At 42.5% G+C, this 21,169-nt stretch overlaps 1 protein-coding gene across 1 annotated transcript in view; it reads left to right on the top strand.

Annotated features, from left to right (window-relative positions):
* olfml2a (olfactomedin-like 2A) overlaps positions 1-21,169 on the top strand; it is a 94,892-nt gene that overhangs the window by 40,262 nt on the left and 33,461 nt on the right. Inside the window, exons 3-5 of the mRNA XM_068012501.1 lie at positions 1,508-1,615; positions 4,635-4,814; positions 6,297-6,570. Of these exons, the coding sequence (XP_067868602.1) occupies positions 1,508-1,615; positions 4,635-4,814; positions 6,297-6,570 (562 nt within the window). The remainder of the gene's footprint in view (positions 1-1,507; positions 1,616-4,634; positions 4,815-6,296; positions 6,571-21,169) is intronic.

Here is a 21,169-nt window from a genome sequence, read left to right as displayed (position 1 = left end):
AAGGTGAGTTAGTACTTTCAGTATGATAATGAAGCTGGAAGCCTGATTGACATTCAGTTTTTCAAGATTAACTCTGCTTGGCCAGATTTCCCGAGCCGCGGGAATCCACATCCAGGCAAGGTCTTGGTGGATTCAGGAGGTGAATCCTTTACACCTACCTCCTGGATCCAGTGTGCCTGTCCAAGGAACCCCCGTGATCAGGTACCCATCCTGACCTTTCCTAAGGAGCCTTCAGTCCCATGCCCACCAAGGCCTCCAATCCCCTGCCACAGGCCTCCAACCTCCTCTCCACCAGCCATCTGATTCCACCACCCCCCACCCCCAGGCCCCCAAGCTTCCTTCCCAGGGCCCTGATCTTCTATCCCAGGCCTCCACTCCCCAGGCCTCCAACCTCCCCCACCCACCGCCCAAACAGGCCTCTGACTTCCAGCCCACCAGGCCTACCCCACCCAACCCCCTCCAATCTTTTCCCCCTCATGACCAATCCTCCCCTCACCCAACCCCAACCAGGAGCCTAAGATCAGCAGCCCACCCAATCAACCTCCCTCCATTAAACCATCCCACGACCCCACTATCTGCACTCCACTTCCCATGGGCTTACCTGTTCCTTCAGCCTTCAACAACTGGCTCCCCCGTCCTACTGGAAGCCAAGCCAGTCAATCAGGCTTGGCTCTTGGTTGGGGAACCAATTGGTGATGTCATGCACACACTGTTAAAACTCCACAGCACACTGGGGAATCCCAACTTCCTGGTTCCCTGTGACTTTCTGACCCACCCACTCTCAACGAGTCAGGTAAATAAAAATTCAGCCCAAAGTATCAGTTCAACCTTAACCTCAGAATAACACATTATGCCTTACATGTTATAATGCTCCTGTCATGATTAAATGGCATAACCTCCGATATATCATGAGCAATTCCAAGACAGATCCATTCTTTTAAATAAAGATAATATTCTGGTTCCCTTGATGGCTCAGTTGCTAAAGCAGTGAGTGACTGAGCTATTTGGAACTGGAAGTCTCTTGTTTGATTCCCAGTCTCTGTTGAGTTATCCGATATCATCTGGGGGTTGGCCTCAGCAACCTGGCTCAGGGAGGGAAAATTAGCTCTGGTTCCCATCTCTGATCATTACCTAACAGCCCCTTTTGGAAAGTTTGTCTATTTGGACATCAAGTGAGGACATGTTTTGGCTTCGTTACTCCTGCAATAGAATAGCCTGCTGACTCCGCTGTCTCTTCTTATGCATGAAGATTGGCCTGTAGGGCAGCGTACTGGAAGGTGTCCAGCCTTGTGAACTTACACCTCAGCAAAGATTTAATGACTTCAAGTGTGAGGAGTGAAAGAGAGAACGGTGGTAAAAGAAATTTTAGTTGAAACCCTCTCAAGATTACTATGGACTTTAAATTCTGCAAGTTTTGAAAGTGCTGAAGAAAGTTTAAAAAAAATGCTCCTTTGTGAAATTAAGTGCTCCATTTTGTCTAACCTAGCTTTTTATGGTCTTATTCTAGTTGCAGTCACTGGTTGACCTGCTGGAAGGAACCTTGTATAGCATCGATATGATGAAAGTTCACTCATATATACGAAAAGTGGCAACACAGATGAACAACCTTGAAGAGGTGATGTAACATAAATTTACTATAGTATTAGTCACTATCTGAAATCTCAGACTAGTGACACCATGGGAAATAGATATATTCTTCGTTTAACAATTTGCCAATGTTTAACTTTATGCTTATTGTTTCTGCCACTCTAAATGAAACTTAATATTTATAAAGATAACTTAAAGGGAGAACCAAGACTGTTTCGTGCAAAATAAAATTTTCCTAATTTCTAAAAATTTCCTTAATCCATTAAGATTTAAATTTTCCTAAGTTATATTTTTCAATGTTTGAGAAACATATGGTGTATTAGCATTGCAAATTTTGAATTCATTTTACAACAAACTCAAAATCAATTTGGAAAGAAAGTTAACATCTATCAAGAAAAAGTCAATCGGTTGCAAGCATACTACACAATAAAATGAATGATCCAAAGGGATAGATAGTCATAAATGATAAAAATGGTCATCTGTCTAATCGTGGAGTTCAAAACACATTAGGAAGTGCAAGAGCGAAATTCAGATAGTCCATATTTGTCATTTGAGTCTCAAGATTGGATTGTTGCCTTAAATTAATTTAGTTTTTACTTATGCTCTGGACCAGACGCTCAACATTTTTTATTTTTGACATGGCTGTAGTCCCTTTCCTGGATGGGAAGGTTTTGAGAGATCATTTGAAAATAGTTACAGTGATATTAGACAAAGGTGATGAGTGATTCCCTAGAAGAGCAGTGAAGGTGCTCGGGATCTAGTGACAGAACCTACTGTGTTACTAGCTTTTTCCACAGTAGATTCAGAAATGTTCCTACAGTCTCAGTAGGTACACGATGGGACAACAGTGAATACATACTAGCTTCAGACTAATGAGGACTCCACATATTTGATTAATCCATTCATGAAAAGCATTATCAGACAGTAAACTTATTTTTTGTTTTTCACCCTGTATTGCTCATATGACTGTTGTATACATTACAGCAAGGCAACTAAAAAGTGGGCAAGTAATTTATAATAAAGAACAAAGAATGTTGAAGATGGAGAGTTACAGAGAACACGCACAGAACTTATTTTAATGTTGTTTTTCTCCTTTTTCATTCTCCTGGGTGGTGAACCCTGGACTCATGGCATTGTTTCCAGTGGATAGGAGGTTCTAAACCATCCAAGGGTGGAAATTCTTGATTTTCCACATTCGCCAATCAATGAAGCACCTGATCTGGAAGTCTGACCAGTATTCAAATGCCATTAATGCAGTTGCTGGTGGAGTGCTGCGACAATAGCTTTTGGTCTCCTTCCCAGGTTTTGTGCTGAATTACTCAGTTAGCAAAGTAGGAATCAAGATAAATTCCCAGCAATAGGTATGAGCTGGGAGGGAAACCTACTCTTCTGATCCAGGACGCATTGCATGAATGTGTTTTGCCCTCATACCCCCACCACTGCAAGCCACCTGTTAATTACAAATAATTGTAATAGCATAAGTGATCATAATCAGTTGCTTTATAATGTTTCCAGATCTGTAAGGCTTATAAGAAAGTAAGCATTCAATGGGTCTGAGAAAATGGTATCTCCATACTTTGCTTCAGTTTTTCTAATGAATTCATATGGATCTCTCTACGGAAAGTCAAATCACAATTTTTACCCATGTTACTGTGAAGAACAGTACAAAATGTGACTAACTGTGAGTGATTTAATCGAAATATTTATCTTGATTATCTGCTGCTTATTGGTAATTAATCAAAATGAACAATAAAAGGAATCAGTTGTATATTTTTAAAAATGTTTTAATATAATCTTTTGATATATTTTTTAAAACTGTCACTGTTGAATTCGGTCAGATCCCAATTTAAAAACCTTAGATCTGATGTAGGGTAAAACTGCCCCGCTGCTAAGGATTTTATTGATGCAGAACACCCTTATAGGAAAATGGAGAAGCAAGTTATTTTTGCATTCATTAACATTGTCAGTGATAGAGACAATGGGCTGGATTTTACACTGGGTGGACAGGAGCTGGCCACCGACGTAAAAGTCGGTGGCGAACCTGCTTCCACCTAGCCTGGGGATTCGTCCCACATTTGGGTCCCCAGACTTTAATTGTTCCGAGGCAGGGCCGCGTGAGGGAGGAAGTCCCGCCTCATTGAGCTGCTGGCCAATCAGTGGGCAGGCAGCTCTTAGTCCCAGCAGTGCCACCGGGAAAGGTGGCCACTGCTGGGACTGCAAGCCAGCCGACGGCAGATGAAGGCATGGAGCCAGGATTTCAGGTGAGTTTTGGTTGCCTCGTTGGGGTAATCGGTCAGGCCCCGTCGAGGCATGGGTGGTCATTTGGGGGGGAAGGGGTGCTTGTTGGGTCCTGGGGGTGGTTGGGAAGTGAGGGCGGCCGGGAAGTGGGGGCAGCCCTCAATCGAGCACCCTGTACCCGATTTTCAGGGCCCACCCTCAGGGCGCTGAGAGGCCGCTAGTGGCGGCCTTTCCCAGTTCCAGGATGCCTACTTGCCATGCGTAAAATCTGCTTGGAGACGGGCGAAGGCCCTTAAGTGGCTGTTAATTGGCAACTTAAGGGCTTTGATTGGCCTAGGGCGGGCGGCCCATTTTTCGGCCCCCCCGCCCTACGTAAAGTGGGGCAGAGGCAGTAGCGGGTCGGGAAGGCCTCCCGGAGGCTCCCACTCCACTTTATGCCACCATCCGGCTCGTTGGGGTCACGTAAAATTCAGGCCAATGTTTCCACTTTTCACTTTTGAAGGGTGCTGTAAACACATCTGATTCAAGCATTTCTATTTGTACAAATTATCATGACTCACACTTAAAATATTGTAATGTCTTAAGTTGCCATTCTCAGTTTGCACGCCAATAAAGTGGTAACTGATAACAAATGGAAATGATGTCACTCAGTTTAATCTGAGATCATTCTTCCTCAGCAAGCTTGGGACAAACAATAAAAGCTGTTCTTCTGAAGCAGCTGCTGATGTGATTGCAACTCTTGAAGCTGGATTAATTTAATTCTAAGTACTGGATGTGACAGACAGATTAAATGTTAGTTTGTATTTCAGACCATCAAATCAAATCTGACCAGAGACAATAACTTCATGAAAGAAAGTGTGAAAGCCCTCTCTGACCAGATGAAGCGATATGAAAACACTTCCGATATTATGCTGAGTGTAAAGAAGGAGATTTCAAAGCTGGGCCTGCAGCTGCTGCAGAAGGATGCAGCTGTGGAAGATAAGCAACAGGTAGTGCCTTTTTAAAACTTGAAACATAGGAGATAATATTTTACAAGGAGTCTTTTAAAAGACCATTGTTGCCCCTTATGGCTAACTCACAAAACATTCTTTATTCTGTAATTATGCAATGATGTAATTTTGATCACAAAAACATTATTACATCAGTTGAATTATACATATCCTTTGCAAAACAGTAACAGTAAAATATCTGATATTACCAAACAATGCAAACAGAATATGGTGCTGGGGAAGTCTCAATGTCAGCTTCACAATTATGATAGTAGATGATTTACAGTGAGTTACAAATCAGTAGTTTGGTCAAGTGGTTCAACTATGTGACTATAAGACTAAAATTTGAACATTTTGTAAATTAAATTGTTGTTCATTGCCAGGTGTCAGTTATTCTTTGGCATATATAATGCACAATTAAAACATTCATTTTAACTGTTCTTAGCATTTTGTGCTAGATGTGTTGAGCAGTGGCATGACATAGGTTGTCAGTGTTCAGCAATGGAATATTTTTCCAATGTGACCCAGTTTCAGCATTGAGCATTCCCAGGTCAACCTTGGTTAATATTAGAGTGCAATGGAATAGATTGTTTTTATATCTCTCGGGGTGGGCTTGCTGGCTGAACTTGCCAGCCTCTGTGCACATTTGTAGTTAAACCAGCAGATTCAAATTTCCCACACTTCAGGGAGCCACAATGACTAATTTGAGAGATCCCTGAATCATGGAAAATTTGAAGCAGCTGATTTAACTGCAACTTTGGGCATGTAGGCCAATGGCCAGCAACAAGCATCGCATCAAACAAAGTAAAGGCAATCATCTGATGATTTCAGTTTGAGATAATTCCAGTCAAAGAATTAGCATTGGCAAAGAGATTGAATTCTCAGAGGATCCACCTCTACTGCATCAGTGTGATAGTTCCAAGGTACAACCATTGCTCAGAAGAGTCGGGCAAGTTCCGATTAACATTTAACATGGAGTCAAAGTAAGGCGGAGTGATCTCACGCATTATTACATTTTAACACTGGTTTCAAGCTGCTTGCATCTTTAGTGTAGGAAAAGCTGGCAGCCATGAAGACTGGAAGCAGCTGGGCAGGTTGGAGCTAGCTGGTACACATTTGGAATATGGGTTATCAACTGTGAAAATCAGGATTGAAAAAAAAGTACCAGCAAGGGCTGAAAGGAAATAAGGGGGATATAGGGAGAATCATATAGCTGAGTTCAGGAAAGTGGGGACCAAGGAAGAAAGAGCCTGAGAGGCCAAGAGACAGAAGTTCAGAATAGGGACAGGGATCCAACAGGGAAGAATATTTACCCTAATGCAGGATACAGGGATGAGAGCCAGTCACAGATAGGTGAGTGTCAGAGACCCTGAGCCCTTAGTGTGTTGGAGGCACAGAGAAGGACTACAGAGAGCCCTGGCTAAAGTCAAAGGCTCTGGAGGATTGTGAAGATATAACTAACAGTACAACATTTATTTTCAGGACACATCTGGAACAACAGTCAAGGTTGTAAAGAAATATTCAAATAAAGCAGAGAACAAGAAAAAAGCAGCAGCCCGAAAACCTCCTCCCAAAGTACCAAAAGACAAAGGAATTAAACCAAAGAAGCCAGCTACCAAAGCAAAACAAGTTGCATCATCAAAAATGCCACAACCCACCATTAAGACCAAGCCTGGTATCCATCAGCCAGGTATTGTAAAAAGTGTTACATACTACAAAGCAGGAAGACTTGAAGACATGGGAAATGGTGGCAAGAGTAAGTTTAAACAAAGCTAAATTCTTCTTATTTTTATATTATTCATGTCAGTCTAGAATTTGTGTAATTTTCCAAATGAAATGCAGGAAAATTCAATTAAGTCAACAAATTGATTCAGCAAGACATACAGGTAAGTGATGCCGTATTCTTGGTGATGTAAAACTCGCTAACTATCCATCAAATTGCATTAGGTCGCCACTACTCATATAACAGAGAAAAGAGAACTGCATTTTATGGGAATAAAATATAAATAGTACTTTGGACAGATAAACAAATTAATGGGCAAATATTTACCCAACCCATCTGTCAGGAAACTGACGAGATTGGGTTCAATGCTAGTTTTACACCCATCCACCTTTACTCTCTATTGAAGTCATTGATGTCATTCAGATTGATCCTGTGGGTTTCTCGTCCAGCAAGTTAGGATAAAATTACTCCCAATGTCTCTATTCACACTGCAAACAAATGTCACACAAATGCGTTATGCATTTCTACGATAATACTGAAAACTATAGTTTCTAAGTTATATCATTCAATGGGTAAAGGAGCAATTCATTAATATCATTTACATGTGTATTTACAAAATATACATTGTGTACCATTTATTACTCAATAGAAAAACAATAAAAAACAATGACAGGAGAGTGTGAGTGTTTGAGTCTATTGTATTGTACGTATGTGAACATTTTCCATGTCTAACATGGTAAACTAGAATGGCAGATCTCATTAGGGCCAGATTAGTTGCTTGAATACTTTATCTTGCATTCCTATACTTTTGTGTCCTTCCTGTAAAATTAGAATTTTGACACAACTTCAAAAATTATCAGGAAATCTAGTGAAATAACTTATTTGACTGCCGTTGAAGCATTTAGGCACTCAGCAGCTATAGTGCATGACCTTGTTTTCATATTCAAATTTCTAAACTTGAAAATCGGTCATGAGAGATTCATAATTCTGTCTAAACTTGGATCTTGCTTTCAAATATGCCTGATAGTCCTTTGAGTCCTTGAGCCACCAAAGCCATTATCTTATTGTCATGGAACTATTTTTTTTCTCCTCTGTTTAAAACAATGTGCCTTTAAGACTCTGTCTAAAAACAGTGTACCTTTAAGACAGAGGGGGAAGTTTTTTAGATTCTTTGAGAACAGTGCCACAGGAGGCCTGTTCCCTAGGCAACAGCAGGAAAGAGAAGTCACATTCTGTAAATGTATCAATTTAACTGTGGCTGAAACCGGTCTGGACTAGAGCACAAAGAAGTGTGCTTACTGAAAAGAAGCTGTCTATATCTCAGCAGAGAAAATCTACTTTGAGCTCAGACTATGTTGCCTGAGAAGGAAAAAACCCTGGAAAGAACATTTTCATTGTTGGAGGTAGTAAATTCTGTTTTACTTCAAAACTCAAAGAAGTCTCTGCTACAGAAGTAACTCTCTCTATTGACTGTTTGTGTTTGCTGGAATTTTCAGTGAAGTTTCTGCCGAAGGACTGCCAGTTTGAAAATCCAAGTAGACCTATTTCTGTGCTCCTCGTTGAAAGAACTGTGTGGCACCTTCTGCAGCTGAAATACTTTGAATGCCTATCAATTAAAGACTGTTTCATCAAATTTGCCTGGAGACTCTGAATGGCATCTGATTATTCAATTCTGGGACACCTCATCAACCGGGAATGAAACCCACCAGGACTTACAACCCAGCTATTTATTTTATTTCTAAGAAACCCCATTTAAAAAAACAGGTTAACCTATAGTTTTTGAATGTATGTTTGTGTCCATGGGGGGGGGGGGGGGGGGGGCGGGGGGCGGTGGTTAAGTTAAATAAGAAGTTATAAGGTCTTTAGACATAAATTTATCTTAATAGTGTTCAAGATTTAGCTTATTAATAAATAGTTAATTTGTTGTTTAAAGATACCTGGTTTGGTGTATTTTATTCTGGGGGTTAATGAAGTGTTTAATTTGGCTTAGGGGTGAATAAAACTAGAGGGCATAGATTTAAGGTGAGAGGGAGGAGGTTTAAAGGGGATCAAAGGGGTACATTTTTCACACAAAGAATAGTGTGGATGCCAGAGGAGGTGGTGGAGGCAGGAACAGTAGCAACATTTAAGAGGCATCTGGACAGGTACTTGAATGAACAAGGCATAGAGGGATATGGAATTAATGCAGGCAGGTGGGATTAGTATAGATAGGCATTATGGTCGGCATGGACACGGTGGGCCGAAGGGCCTGTTTCTATGCTGTATGACTCTGATTCTGACTCTGGCTGTTTACCAGTTAGATGGGAAAACTTTAATAGTATGCTGCGACCTGTGGATTGCTAGAACTGAATTGACAGTGCATTGCTCCCACCTCGGTCGTAACACTTACCATGGGACTTTTGACTTTCATTTCTTTACATACCAGGCTACAATTGAAGATACACAAAGATCTGTATTATACAATACATGTGAAGCATCTACCCTCCCCAAATAAGGATATGTGCTGTAGAGAATAAGGGTTTGTTTCATAATACAAATGAAATAGATGTCTTCAAGCTTTGTAACGCTTCAACTAGCAAATCACTTTAAGTAATCTGAACAGCAGAACAAATTCAATATACATTCCATTAACTTACTGAAGCAGAAATTTTTTAAGCTGAGTAAGATTTAGATTGAAGCAGATAAGAGGATTTATGCAACCCAACAATGTGGTATTCATTGAAGCAATATGTGGATGGAAAATAGTTAACAGATGCTTTTATATGCTAGCAATGCAAAGTTACTGCTTTTTCTCAATGCACCTCAGTTAATCAGTGAGAAAAAGAACTGGGTTTCCCAGCAGAATAAAGTTATCACTGTGTAACCGGCTTAACTATATACCATTGTCTAAGTAAAAAAAACTACTTGTTATCCTTCAAATAACTTTCATCAGTTTGAATTCTCCTCTCCTTCAGGCAGTAGCTCTTGCTGGGCGTAGGTCCACCAGTGATGGCAGATCTCTGCTACCTCACCCAAGTGTCCATTCTTCAGATGAGAAATATTTATCTATAAGAGCATCACATCTTAGTCTGCTCCCTACTAAACACTTACGTATTGTCAAAAAACCTAGTGAATTATAGTTCCCGCACCACTACACTGACTGAGATCAAGTGAATTCAGTACAAACTAAGCATTTAGCCCGCTTCTTTCCTGGTTTGTATAGCTGCTTTTATATCTGTGTATTGGCTGCCTGCAACGAATTTGGCCTAACCATCAGCCTCAAGAAAACGAACATCATGGGACAGGACGTCAGAAATGCTCCATCCATCAATATCGGTGACCACGCTCTGGAAGTGGTTCAAGAGTTCACCTACCTCGGCTCAACTATCACCAGTAACCTGTCCCTAGATGCAGAAATCAACAAGCGCATGGGAAAGGCTTCCACTGCTATGTCCAGACTGGCCAAGAGAGTGTGGGAAAATGGCGCACTGACACAGAACACAAAAGTCCGAGTGTATCAAGCCTGTGTCCTCAGTACCTTGCTCTATGGCAGCGAGGCCTGGACAACATATGTCAGCCAAGAGCGACGTCTCAATTCATTCCATCTGCGCTGCCTCCGGAGAATACTTGGCATCAGGTGGCAGGATCGTATCTCCAACACAGAATTCCTCGAGACGGCCAACATCCCCAGCTTATACACACTACTGAGTCAGCGGCGCTTGAGATGGCTTGGCCATGTGAGCCGCATGGAAGATGGCAGGATCCCCAAGGACACATTGTACAGCGAGCTCGTCACTGGTATCAGACCCACCGGCCGTCCATGTCTCCGCTTTAAAGATGTCTGCAAACGCGACATGAAGTCCTGTGACATTGATCACAAGTCGTGGGAGTCAGTTGCCAGCGTTCGCCAGAGCTGGCGGGCAGCCATAAAGGCGGGGCTAAAGTGTGGCGAGTCGAAAAGACTTAGCAGTCGGCAGGAAAAAAGACAGAAGCGCAAGGGGAGAGCCAACTGTGTAACAGCCCCAACAAACAAATTTTTCTGCAGCACCTGTGGAAGAGCCTGTCACTCTAGAATTGGCCTTTATAGCCACTCCAGGCACTGCTCCACACACCACTGACCACCTCCAGGCGCTTACCCATTGTCTCTCAAGATAAGGAGGCCAAAGAAGATTGGCGCTGATTTCTGACATGCAAGTCTTGTGCAACTGACTAACTCAAAAGCAAACTTGTCAGGATTCATTAAGATTGGGTCTTCTTGGCTTCCAGCCAACTGTGGAAAACCATATATTGGAAGCTGGCACCTCTAGCATTGGTCTTATTGCAATCTAAAAGTGGATTAAAGATTTGTAAAACAACACTTGGTGATTTATCCATTAAGTCATCAAAAGAGCCCCTTTTAAATGTGTTGATTAGGACTAGAATATCCCACTCCTTTTTCTTTTCAAAGTAATAAAAGACTAATTATGTCTATGTAGTTGCCAACCATCCCGCTTTTGGAGCAAACGTCAGCGTTTCCAGCCTCTGTTCATTTGGTTACTCAAAGAACAGCTGATTGTGCAATCACTTATTTTGCTCCATTGCACCACAATGTGCTCTTTAGTTCACTGCGATACAGGGGGAGGTAGTAGGGTGCATGTTCAAAATGGGCAATGTAAGAAGGAAATTTGACTCTGGTGTCCCACCTTTATCAATTTTGTCAATCTGGGGCTTTCCTTCTCAGCTTGTAGGTAACAAGAGGCCCAGCTGCAGGTAGAAGCTGAGGAATGGGACAGTGTGTCGCACTGGACAGTGTGAATGAATCAGTCAGTGAACACAATCATCTGGGCAGCCAGGTTATTTGGGCAGCTTTTGCCTCACTCACATGATCATGAATTGGAGGCAGGATGCCAGGTTAGTATGGGTTCTGGCTACATGACTGTTGCCAGTCCTGTCACTCATTGAACTCACCTGCACTCCTAGACAGCATTACAGTCAGACAGCTTTTAGTCTCGATATCAGAAAACATTGCTGGAAGGAAAACAGGCATTGTAGAGACATCCAACTTAAACTATCAGCCAGGTTTGAGAATGAGACAGATTGCAAACCTTTTTGAATGTACAGAACAGGGAGAAAGTGTGCATGAGTATGTAATGGGGAAGGGTAAATTGATAGGGGGAGACTTGGAAGGCGAACTGGGAGTATTTGAGTCATTAGTTTAAATGTTTAGACAATGTAGGAAAAGACTTTCGAAAAACAGAACGCTGTTGTTACAAGCTCACAGGACTACAGTCTTGCTTGTACTGTGTCTTTATTGAAGTGAGCTTGTGATGGCTGCCTGAAGTGAGCTTGTGATGGCTACCTGCAGTGAGTGCCTCATGGTAGAGGTCACATGACTACGGCAAGCCAGGGGGCACATTAGTACAATATTGTATTTCTATCCCAAATATCCCTCTTTTCATACAAAAAAAATTGTATGCATTATCATTTACACTGTGAGTTGCCCAAGTTACCCACTATGCACACAACTGTTCTCATGCATTAGCAGTTTGTTATTCTCGTCAGTCTCTGCACATGCATTGCACACATAGTCTTTAAATTGTGTCGGGGTCTTAATGGTACGTGTATGCACTGTTGTTGGCTATTCATCTGGTTGATTTTTCTTCTCCGGGGAGTGTCGTTCCTGTGTCACTTGTTGCCGCGGTAACTGTTGTTGTTCCATTTCCGTTGTTGGGGTGCTGTGAAACTCTGGGACTGATGGTTGATCTGTGGTCTGTGCAGATGGTGAGTTCACATCTTCCTGATTAGCTGCCTGCAGTGACGGAACAGCTTCTCCAGTTGTGCGTATGTGCCTGTGGTTGCAACGGTATACGTGGTCGTTCACTTCCACCGCATATGATCAAGGTGACAACTGCCCAACGCAGGTCCCAAGTTGCCACTTGGGCTGCCTGTTGAGTGTTGAAGGTTTGTACCCTGATTGGCTCTCCAATGCTCAATTCTGGCAATGGTTTGGCAGTTTTGTTAAAATGAAATTTAGCTTTCCTCCGTTTCACCTTGATTTTTGTCACTCACTCCTGTTACTACTTCTGGCTTCAGTAGCTTTTTTGCTATTGGAAGAGTAGTTTGGGTGCGGCATTTTTGCACCGGATTACTTCCCATGCCTTCAGTAGGTGTGTTTCTCTACTCAAGGATTGCTTGTATACATCTATGCCGGATTTGCTCAATTTCTTTATGGTTCCTTTGGCGATTTTCACTGCCGCCTCAGCCTTTCCATTGGCTGGATAGTGTGGAGATGATGTATGGTTTTGAATTTCCCAATCCTTTACGAAGTGGCTGAATTCTTCATTGTAAACTGAGGGCCATTGTCGCTCATCACAATGTCTGGAATGCCATAACGACCGAAGTGTGCTTTCAGGCATTCTACAATTTCACCGGTAGTCGTTGAGGTCAGCTAGTCTATCTCCCAGTAGTCAGAATAGTAGTCTACAGTGACAAGATAATCAGTTCCTGCGAGAGTGAAGAGGTCTACTCCCAGCTTCATCCATAGCCAGTCTGGGATGTTGTGTGTCATCAGCAGCTCTAGCTTGCTTTGCTTTGTACTCGTTACTGCACTGCAGTGGCTGATGTGGTCCTTGATTTCATTGATCATGTTTGGCCAGTAAGGCACTTCTCTTGCCTTCCTCAGACTCGACTCAATTCTTTGGTGGCTTGTATGGATGTGCTTTAACATCTCTCCTCTCAACTCCTTAGGGATAATGACTCTATTTCCTTTGTATAAGATGCCATCTTCGGCTGTCAATTCATCTCTGTATGCCCAATACGCTCTTGTGACCACATGAGCATCCTTGATGCTTTCAGGCCATCCTTTCATTGATACTTCTTGCAACACTTGGAGAGTTGCATCTTGTTGGGTAGTTCGCTTCATTTGAGCAGGAGTGTGTCTGTCAGATTCAATGTCCCTGCTGGGTTGATGACTTCCATAACATGTTGAGCTGCAGCTTCATGTTGGATCTGGAAGATTTCACACTCTGTTGTAGCATCCTCTATTTTCTTCACAGCGAGTGCTGCTCTCAACAGCATATCACCAATATACATCTGTTTCCCTTGCTTGTATGTCATATCCAGATAATATCTCTGTAACCGGAGTAACATTCTTTGAAGACGCTTTGGAGCAGATAATAGTGGCTTGAGAAAAGTGCTTTGAAGTGGCTTGTGATCTGACTCGACTGTCACTTTGTCTCTTCCAAGTAGGTATTGATGAAAATGTTCACAAACAAAGAAAATGCCAGGCACTCTTTCTCGATCTGAGTGTAGCGTTGTTCCGTTTGTGTTAACGCCCTGGATGAAAATGCAACCGGTTGTTCTTGCTGCATTAGGGTTGCTCCAAGTCCTGCCTCGCTGGCGTCACACTACATCATTTACGTCATAGTAATTCAGCACTGGGGTTGCCGTCACTAGTTGCTTGATTTTAGTGAACGCTGCTTCTTTTTCCGTGCCCCAATACCACTGAACGTTCTTGGCAGTGAGTTGGCGTAATGGTTCACACTCCAATGAGAAATTGGGCATGAATTTTGAAAAATAGTTGACTAATCCAACAAATGGTTCTGAAGAAGGGTCACTGACCTGAAACGTTAATTCTGCTTCTCTCTCCACAGATGCTGCCAGACCTGCTGAGTATTTCCAGCATTTCTTGTTTTTAAATCGTTCTGTTTGTCGCCGCATCGCTGTTACCACCCTCACTTTTTGGGATCTGGGCAGAGACCTTTGGCTGTCAGTACATGACCTATGTACTTGACTTCGGGCATCATTAATTGCAGCTTTTTCTTGTTCAGCTTCAGGTTCATCTGGTGAGCTCTGTCTAGCAGTCACACTAGATTTTGATCGTGGTCAGCAATGGATTCTTCCATTGTGTCTCCACATCCATTAACTAGTAGATCATCCATTATAACTTACACTCCAGGAAGATCACTAACTATTTCATGCTGTCTGCATTGATACGCCTCTGGAGCCATGGAAATGCCAAACGGCATGCGCAACCATCTGTATCTCCCGAACGGCGTCAGAATGTGGTTGGAAAACTGCAACTTTCATCCAGCTTCACTTGCCAGTAACCATCCTTTGCATCTAGGATAGTGAAGATTTTTGCCTTTGCAAGTTGTGGCAATATTCCTTCGATGTTGGCATGGGGTAGTGGGATCTCTTCAGAGCTTTATTTATCTCCTTTGGGTCGATGCATACTCTCAGCTTTCCAGATTGTTTCACGGCTACCATGCTGCTAATCCATTCTGTAAGAGTTGTCACTTTCCTGATTACTCCCTTCTTTTCCAGCTCTTCTATCTTGTCTTTTAGGCTGGCCTTGAGAGCAGCGGGAACTTTCCTTGGCAGATGCTGAATTGGTCTTACCCTCTCATCTACTTGGAGATGGTATTCCCCAGGAAGACATCCTAAACCTGTAAACACATTGTTGTACTCCTCTAGCATCTGTTTCGCAGTCAATGGTTTAGTGTGCTGCGACACATTGCAAATCTCTTTTGGCACATTGAGGGTTACCAGTCCAAGCTTTAGACTTGTTTCAACTGAGATGAGTGGCTTTTGCTTGCCATCTATGATCTGGAACTCCAGATCTTCGTTCTTGTCATTGCTTTGAGCTCTCAGAGTAATTTGTCCTCTTGGCACTAGTATGGTGCCATCATATAGTCTCACTCTTACTTTCGAGGGCTTCTTTTTTGGATCGCCATGTTGAGCCACTTCACACAGGTCTGTGAAGGTCATGATGCAACGGTGTATATCTGACACTTTACGTTGACTTGCTATTCTCCTTCTACAGTCATCATTCCAACACTCACTAACCATTTATTACCTATCGACTTGACTGAACCAACCTGTTGTATGGTGTATAGTGATTGGTCAGAATCTTCGGCTGGTATCTCTCCAGTGGCCACCTGTACCTGCTTGTCGTGCTTCCTTCTAGCCAAACACTTGTGTGCAGAATGATTCAGCTTCTTGCAGTGAGAACACTGCTTTTGTTATGCTGGACATGCCTTCTTTTCCTGTGCGTGATGTCCTCCGCAGTATTTGCATCCTGCCCTTTGTCCGTGATGTTTCTGCCCTTTCGACCTGGAATGTCTATCAGCATAATACAAGGCCTCGTCTGTTCTGCCATGAATATGCTCTAACTGCTGATTTACAACCTCAGCGCTTCTGCACATGTCGATCGCTTTCCTGAGAGCAAGTTTGTCCTCTTTCAGTAGACTTGCACTCACTGTGGGATCTCTTATGCCTAATATAATCCTGTCTTTAATTAGATCATCTTTTAGTTGTGAAAATTTACAGGATTCTGCGAGCTGTGTTCATGTAGTCACATGTTGATCACTAGACTCATTTTCACCTTGGGCCCTAATATTGAACACATATCGTTCATAGGTTCTGTTCACTTGGGGTTCAAAGCGTGCCTTCAAAGCGTGCCTTCAAGGCTTTCAAAATTTCTGCTGTCCATTCTTTTTGTTCTTCAGAGAGACTTAGGGTGGTATAAATTTTGTAACAGTCTCTCCCCAACAGTGATAAAAGTGTCGCTACTCGTAGCTGCTCTGGTTTGTTAATTAAATCTGTTGCAATTCTGTAATTTTGCCATTGTGAGTGGAAAAACTGCCAGTTCTGCTTCATGTCACTTTTCATTTCGAACGGCGCAGGGAAAGGAAAATTTGCAACCATTGTGTCTTACCCAGTGCTTTCAGCTGTCGTCTGTTTCTTTGATCCTTTTCTGTGGTTTCCTGTGGCTTTTGGGAGCTTTTAGCCGTTCTGAACATTCATATGTTCCTCTTTCAGAAGCTCTTCAACACTCAATCTCAACTTCACTCTGACACCATATTACGAGCTCACAGGACAACAGTCTTGCTTATACAGTGTCTTCACTGAAATGTTGGCTGCCTTCAGTGAGTTCCACATGGTAGAGGTCACATGACTACACAAGACAGGAGGCACATTTGTATAGTATTGCATTTCTATCCCAAACAACTGTGATATATAGCATTGTGTAGACAAGTTACTGCACTTGAAAAAGTAATTCACTGTGAATTTTTTTTAGATGTTTTGATGCATATCAGGAATGGCAGATTAGTCTTCTTGCCCTCTATAACCAGAATAATACAGTGGAGGTCTCCACCCTATCTCCTCCCGATCCATCATAACCTGGTCCTTGAAGTTGAAGTAACTCAGTTGTATTTGTACTTGTTTTTCCTTCGTCTTGTTTGAACTTAGTGGGCCTACAGGTTTGGAAAGGGCTATTTTTAGCTTTGGTGCCACATTGGTGGATAAATCCTGAAGTATAACATTAAAATTTGTTATTAGCAGTTTGAGATATATATATACATTAATGGGAAAATGGATTTAAACTTTATCTATGGCCCATAGTGTGCACCTATCTAGTCTACAAATACAAATGCTTGGGGCTGGATATTAGGTCCCACTGGGGTGTTGATGTATCTACACCCCAAGGACGGTGGTGGTTCAAGAAGGCAGTTCACCACCACCTTCACAAGGGCAATTAGGGATGGACAATACATACTGGCCTAGCCAGCCACACTCACATCCCATGAATGACTATGTAAAAATTGGGGGCTGTGACTGCTTCTCCTTGGAGGCGGGATCGGACCTGGAAACAGTCCCGATATCTGTTTCCCAATCCCGGAAGGAAAATCAGGCCCTTGGACACCAGTACAGTACAGTACAAACCTCTACTGCTTTTACAAGTCACTGGTCAGGTTCTACACTGAGTACTGTGTTTGCTTTTGGCCACATCACAATAATGTATACAAGCATTGAAGAGTGCAGAAAAAAGCAGTGAAATTGATCCCAATTTTAAAAACAGTGAAGCCTAGAGAAGCTTAAGCCTCTGCCATGTAGAAAGGAGCCAGTTAAGAGAGGATCTCATTCAGGTGTATAAATATTAATTGGTATAGATAAAATAAACTCAGAATATTACTTCAAATTAGGCCAGGAAAGCTGACCAGAGACATAAAATGAAGTTTAGAGATACAGCACTGAAACAGGCCCTTCGGCCCACCAAGTCTGTGCCGACCATCAACCACCCATTTATACAAATCCTACACTAATTCCATATTCCTACCACATCCCAACCTGTCCCTATATTTCCCTACCACCTACCTATACTAGGGGCAATTTATAATGGCCAATTAACCTATCAACCAGCAAGTCTTTGGCATGTGGGAGGAAACCGGAGCACCCGGAGAAAACCCACGCAGACACAGGGAGAACTTGCAAACTCCACACAGGCAGTACCCAGAATTGAACCCGGGTCGCTGGAGCTGCGAGGCTGCGGTGCTAACCACTGCGCCACTGTGCCGTCATTGAAAAGTAAATTTAAAACAGATGGTAGGAAAAGCACTCTTAACCCAAAGAATGATTATTTTTTGGATTCTGCCGCATTTGATAGTAAATATAAACGCACTAGAAGCTTGATTCCATAATGGGTGTATTAGCTACTGTGTGGGATCTAAGTTCTATTATGTGTAGGTGCCATGGTGATCCACTATATCCTATTTATCTGAATTTGCCAATGATTACCATTATTTGAACAGAACAATATAAGGCTGCACTTTTAAGATGCACTTCGCACATATTCAAAGCTGCAATTCCAACCCAGTGCTGACAAAGTATTGGTATAAGGACAGTCTTTCAAATGAGATGTTACGGCAAGAGCCCATCAGCCAGTTGAGGTGATTTTTAAAGTCCTATGGCACTATTTCAAAGTAGAACAGTGCGATCTCTTGGGTCTACAACATTCCTCCCTCGAATAACATTACCAGTATCAGATTCAGTGATCATTCATTTCATTTCTATTTGAAGGATCTTGCTGTGCACAAAATGGCCACCATTTTTGTCTACATAACAGTGACTGCATTTCAAAGTAATCCATTATTTTGTGTATTACTAACTTTCATTCTTCTGTCGGTTGTGAGCATTTCCTCGCAGTCTAACAGTGATCTGTGTGGTTATAGAGAGGTCTTGCTCCTGATTCCTGGTGGTCTCATGCTGAGTGTACATCTGTTTTTTTCCTTCTATTGTTTTGTAAGGAAGATGTGTCCATATTCCCTAGTGATCTTGGGTAGCTTTTGTATTGGCTGAAAGATCACAACTGTTCTTTTTTGCAAGAACTTAAATTGGTCTACAAAACCAAACAAAATATCCTTTATCATGTTGATTAGGGAATTAATTTTATGCTGCAGTGTTGAGTAATGTACCCCTTCACAATCCATTTTCAGGTGTAAATGGATTATTTCAACAGCAGGTCTATGTTCATAATCAGCTTTTGAGCATGTTGTGGATTATGTAATTATGGTATTTATATTCTGGCACTTGTTATGGTTCTGCTAAATTAAAATAAGAGCCCAAATAAATTAAAAGTCAATGGAGATTAAGGAGGAAACTCTCTATCCCCAAACTGGCATTATGCCATCGCATTATTGCAGAACTTGGATTTTGGCATCAAAGGATTGTTGTTACACAATGCAAGTTTTAGCAGTTCAAAGTGTATAGTATATTTGACAAGGTGTTAAGTACTCTGAGAGCATATCAGTAGAATTTTAACATTCCATTCCTGAATGATACAATGGAGTTAAAGTTAAACATTTAACTTTAAATTTAAAAAGCGCGCCAAAAACCTGTGTGGGACAGAGGCAGAGAGGAGCGGAGCCCGAGGAGCAGCAGGACCGGAGGTTTGTGTGGGAGAGAGGCAGAGAGGAGCGGAGCCCGAGGAGCAGCAGGACCTGAGGTTTGTGTGGGAGAGAGGCAGAGAGGAGCGGAGCCCGAGGAGCTGGGGAAAAATCGAAAAGTGACATCAGAGTGATGTTATATTGAACAGTCAGAGCAGGGAAACCGAGAGCAGCTAGGGTCAGTATTCAGGTAAGTTTTTAATTTAATTTAATTGAATCAACATAGAGTAAGACTTGATTGATTTATAAGTATATAAATTAAAGACTAAAGCAGTTTAAAAAAAAACTAAAGACCAGTCAGAAATTTAAATAACAAATTAAAATCTAATTATATAAAATAGAGATGCAGGGCCGGATGATGTATTGTACCTGCATGATGTGGGAGCTGGTGGACCCCATTGTGGTTCCTGGTGAACACATCTGTAGCAAGTGTTGGCTGCTCGAGGAACTCCGGCTCAGAGTTGATGAGCTGGAGTCTGAGCTTCGGACACTGCGACACATCAGGGAGGGGGAGAGTTACCTGGACGCTGTGTTTCAAGAGGCAGTCACACCCATTAGATTAACTACCTTGAATTCGGCCAGTGGTCAGGGACAGGAGAGTGTGCCTATGAATGAGGCAGGTAGGGGGATCCAGGAGGTAGTGCAGCAGGAGCCTCAGCCATTGTCCTTGTCCAACAGGTTTGAGATTCTTGCTCCCTGTGTGGACGAGAGCAGGGACTGTAGGGAGGATGAGCAAACTGACCACAGCACCGTGGTACAGGGAGTCATTCAAGTGGGGGAAGAAAAGAGAAATATAGTCGTAATCGGGGATAGTATAGTTAGGGGCATAGACACTGTTCTCTGTGGCCAGGATCGAGAGTCCCAAAGGCCCTGTTGCCTACCTGGTGCCAGGGTTCAGGATATCTCATCTGGGCTGCAGAGGAACTTGGAGTGGGAGGGGAAAGATCCAGTTGTTATGGGTCCACGTAGGTACCAACGATATAGGTAGAACGAGGTTAGAGATTCTACTGAGGGAATATGAGTAGCTAGGGGCTAAATTAAAAAGCAGAACCAAAAAGGTAATAATCTCCGGATTACTACCTGAGCCACGAGCAAATTGGCAAAGGGTCAATAAGATTAGAGAGGTAAATGCGTGGCTCAAAGACTGGTGTGGGCGAAATGGGTTCGAATTCGTGGGGCATTGGCACCAGTACTGGGGAAGGAGGAAGCTGTTCTGATGGGACAGGCTGCATCTGAATCATGCTGGGACCAGAGTCTTGGCAAATCACATAACTAGGGCTGTAGATAGGGCTTTAAACTAAATAGTGGGGGGGAGGGTTCAGTTGCATGGAAAAACAGGAAGTTAAAGGAGAAGGTAGGGAGTGCAGGTTAGTAGTGAGGTTGATTGTTACCAAACTGCAAGAAGTATACTGGTTAAACCAGAAGAGAGAAATAATAAATTAGGCGAATAAAGCATCAGTGCTGAGGGACAGGTTAGGGGGTATAGCCCAAATAAGAGTTCTATATAGAAATGCACGGAGTGTAAGGAATAAACTAGATGAGCTGCAGGTGCAAATTCAAATGGAAGATTATGATGTGGTGGCCATTGCAGAGACGTGGCTGCAGGATGGTCGGGACTGGGAACTAAATATACCTGGTTATAAAGTTTACAGGAGGGACAGGGAAAATGGCAGAGGGGGTGGAGTAGCCTTACTGATTAGAAATAATATCACCTCATTGGTAAGGGAGGATATAATGAGGGGAAAGCATCCAGTGGAAACCTTATGGGTGGAATAGAGGAACAGAAAAGGATCTAAAACTGTAATAGGTATTGTGTATAGATTCCCTGATAGCAGTTCTGAGGTGTTAGATTGTATAAATGCATAAATTAGGCAAGTGTGTAACAAAGGCAGAGTAGTATTAATGGGGGATTTTAACTTACACATAGATTGGGAGAGGCAGACTAG

The sequence above is a fragment of the Heterodontus francisci genome, chromosome 32 (genome assembly GCF_036365525.1).
Source record: "Heterodontus francisci isolate sHetFra1 chromosome 32, sHetFra1.hap1, whole genome shotgun sequence".
NCBI lineage: Eukaryota > Metazoa > Chordata > Chondrichthyes > Heterodontiformes > Heterodontidae > Heterodontus > Heterodontus francisci.
The sequence above is the reverse complement of the archived record's forward strand: the minus strand, read 5'-3'. Positions and strand labels throughout refer to the sequence as shown.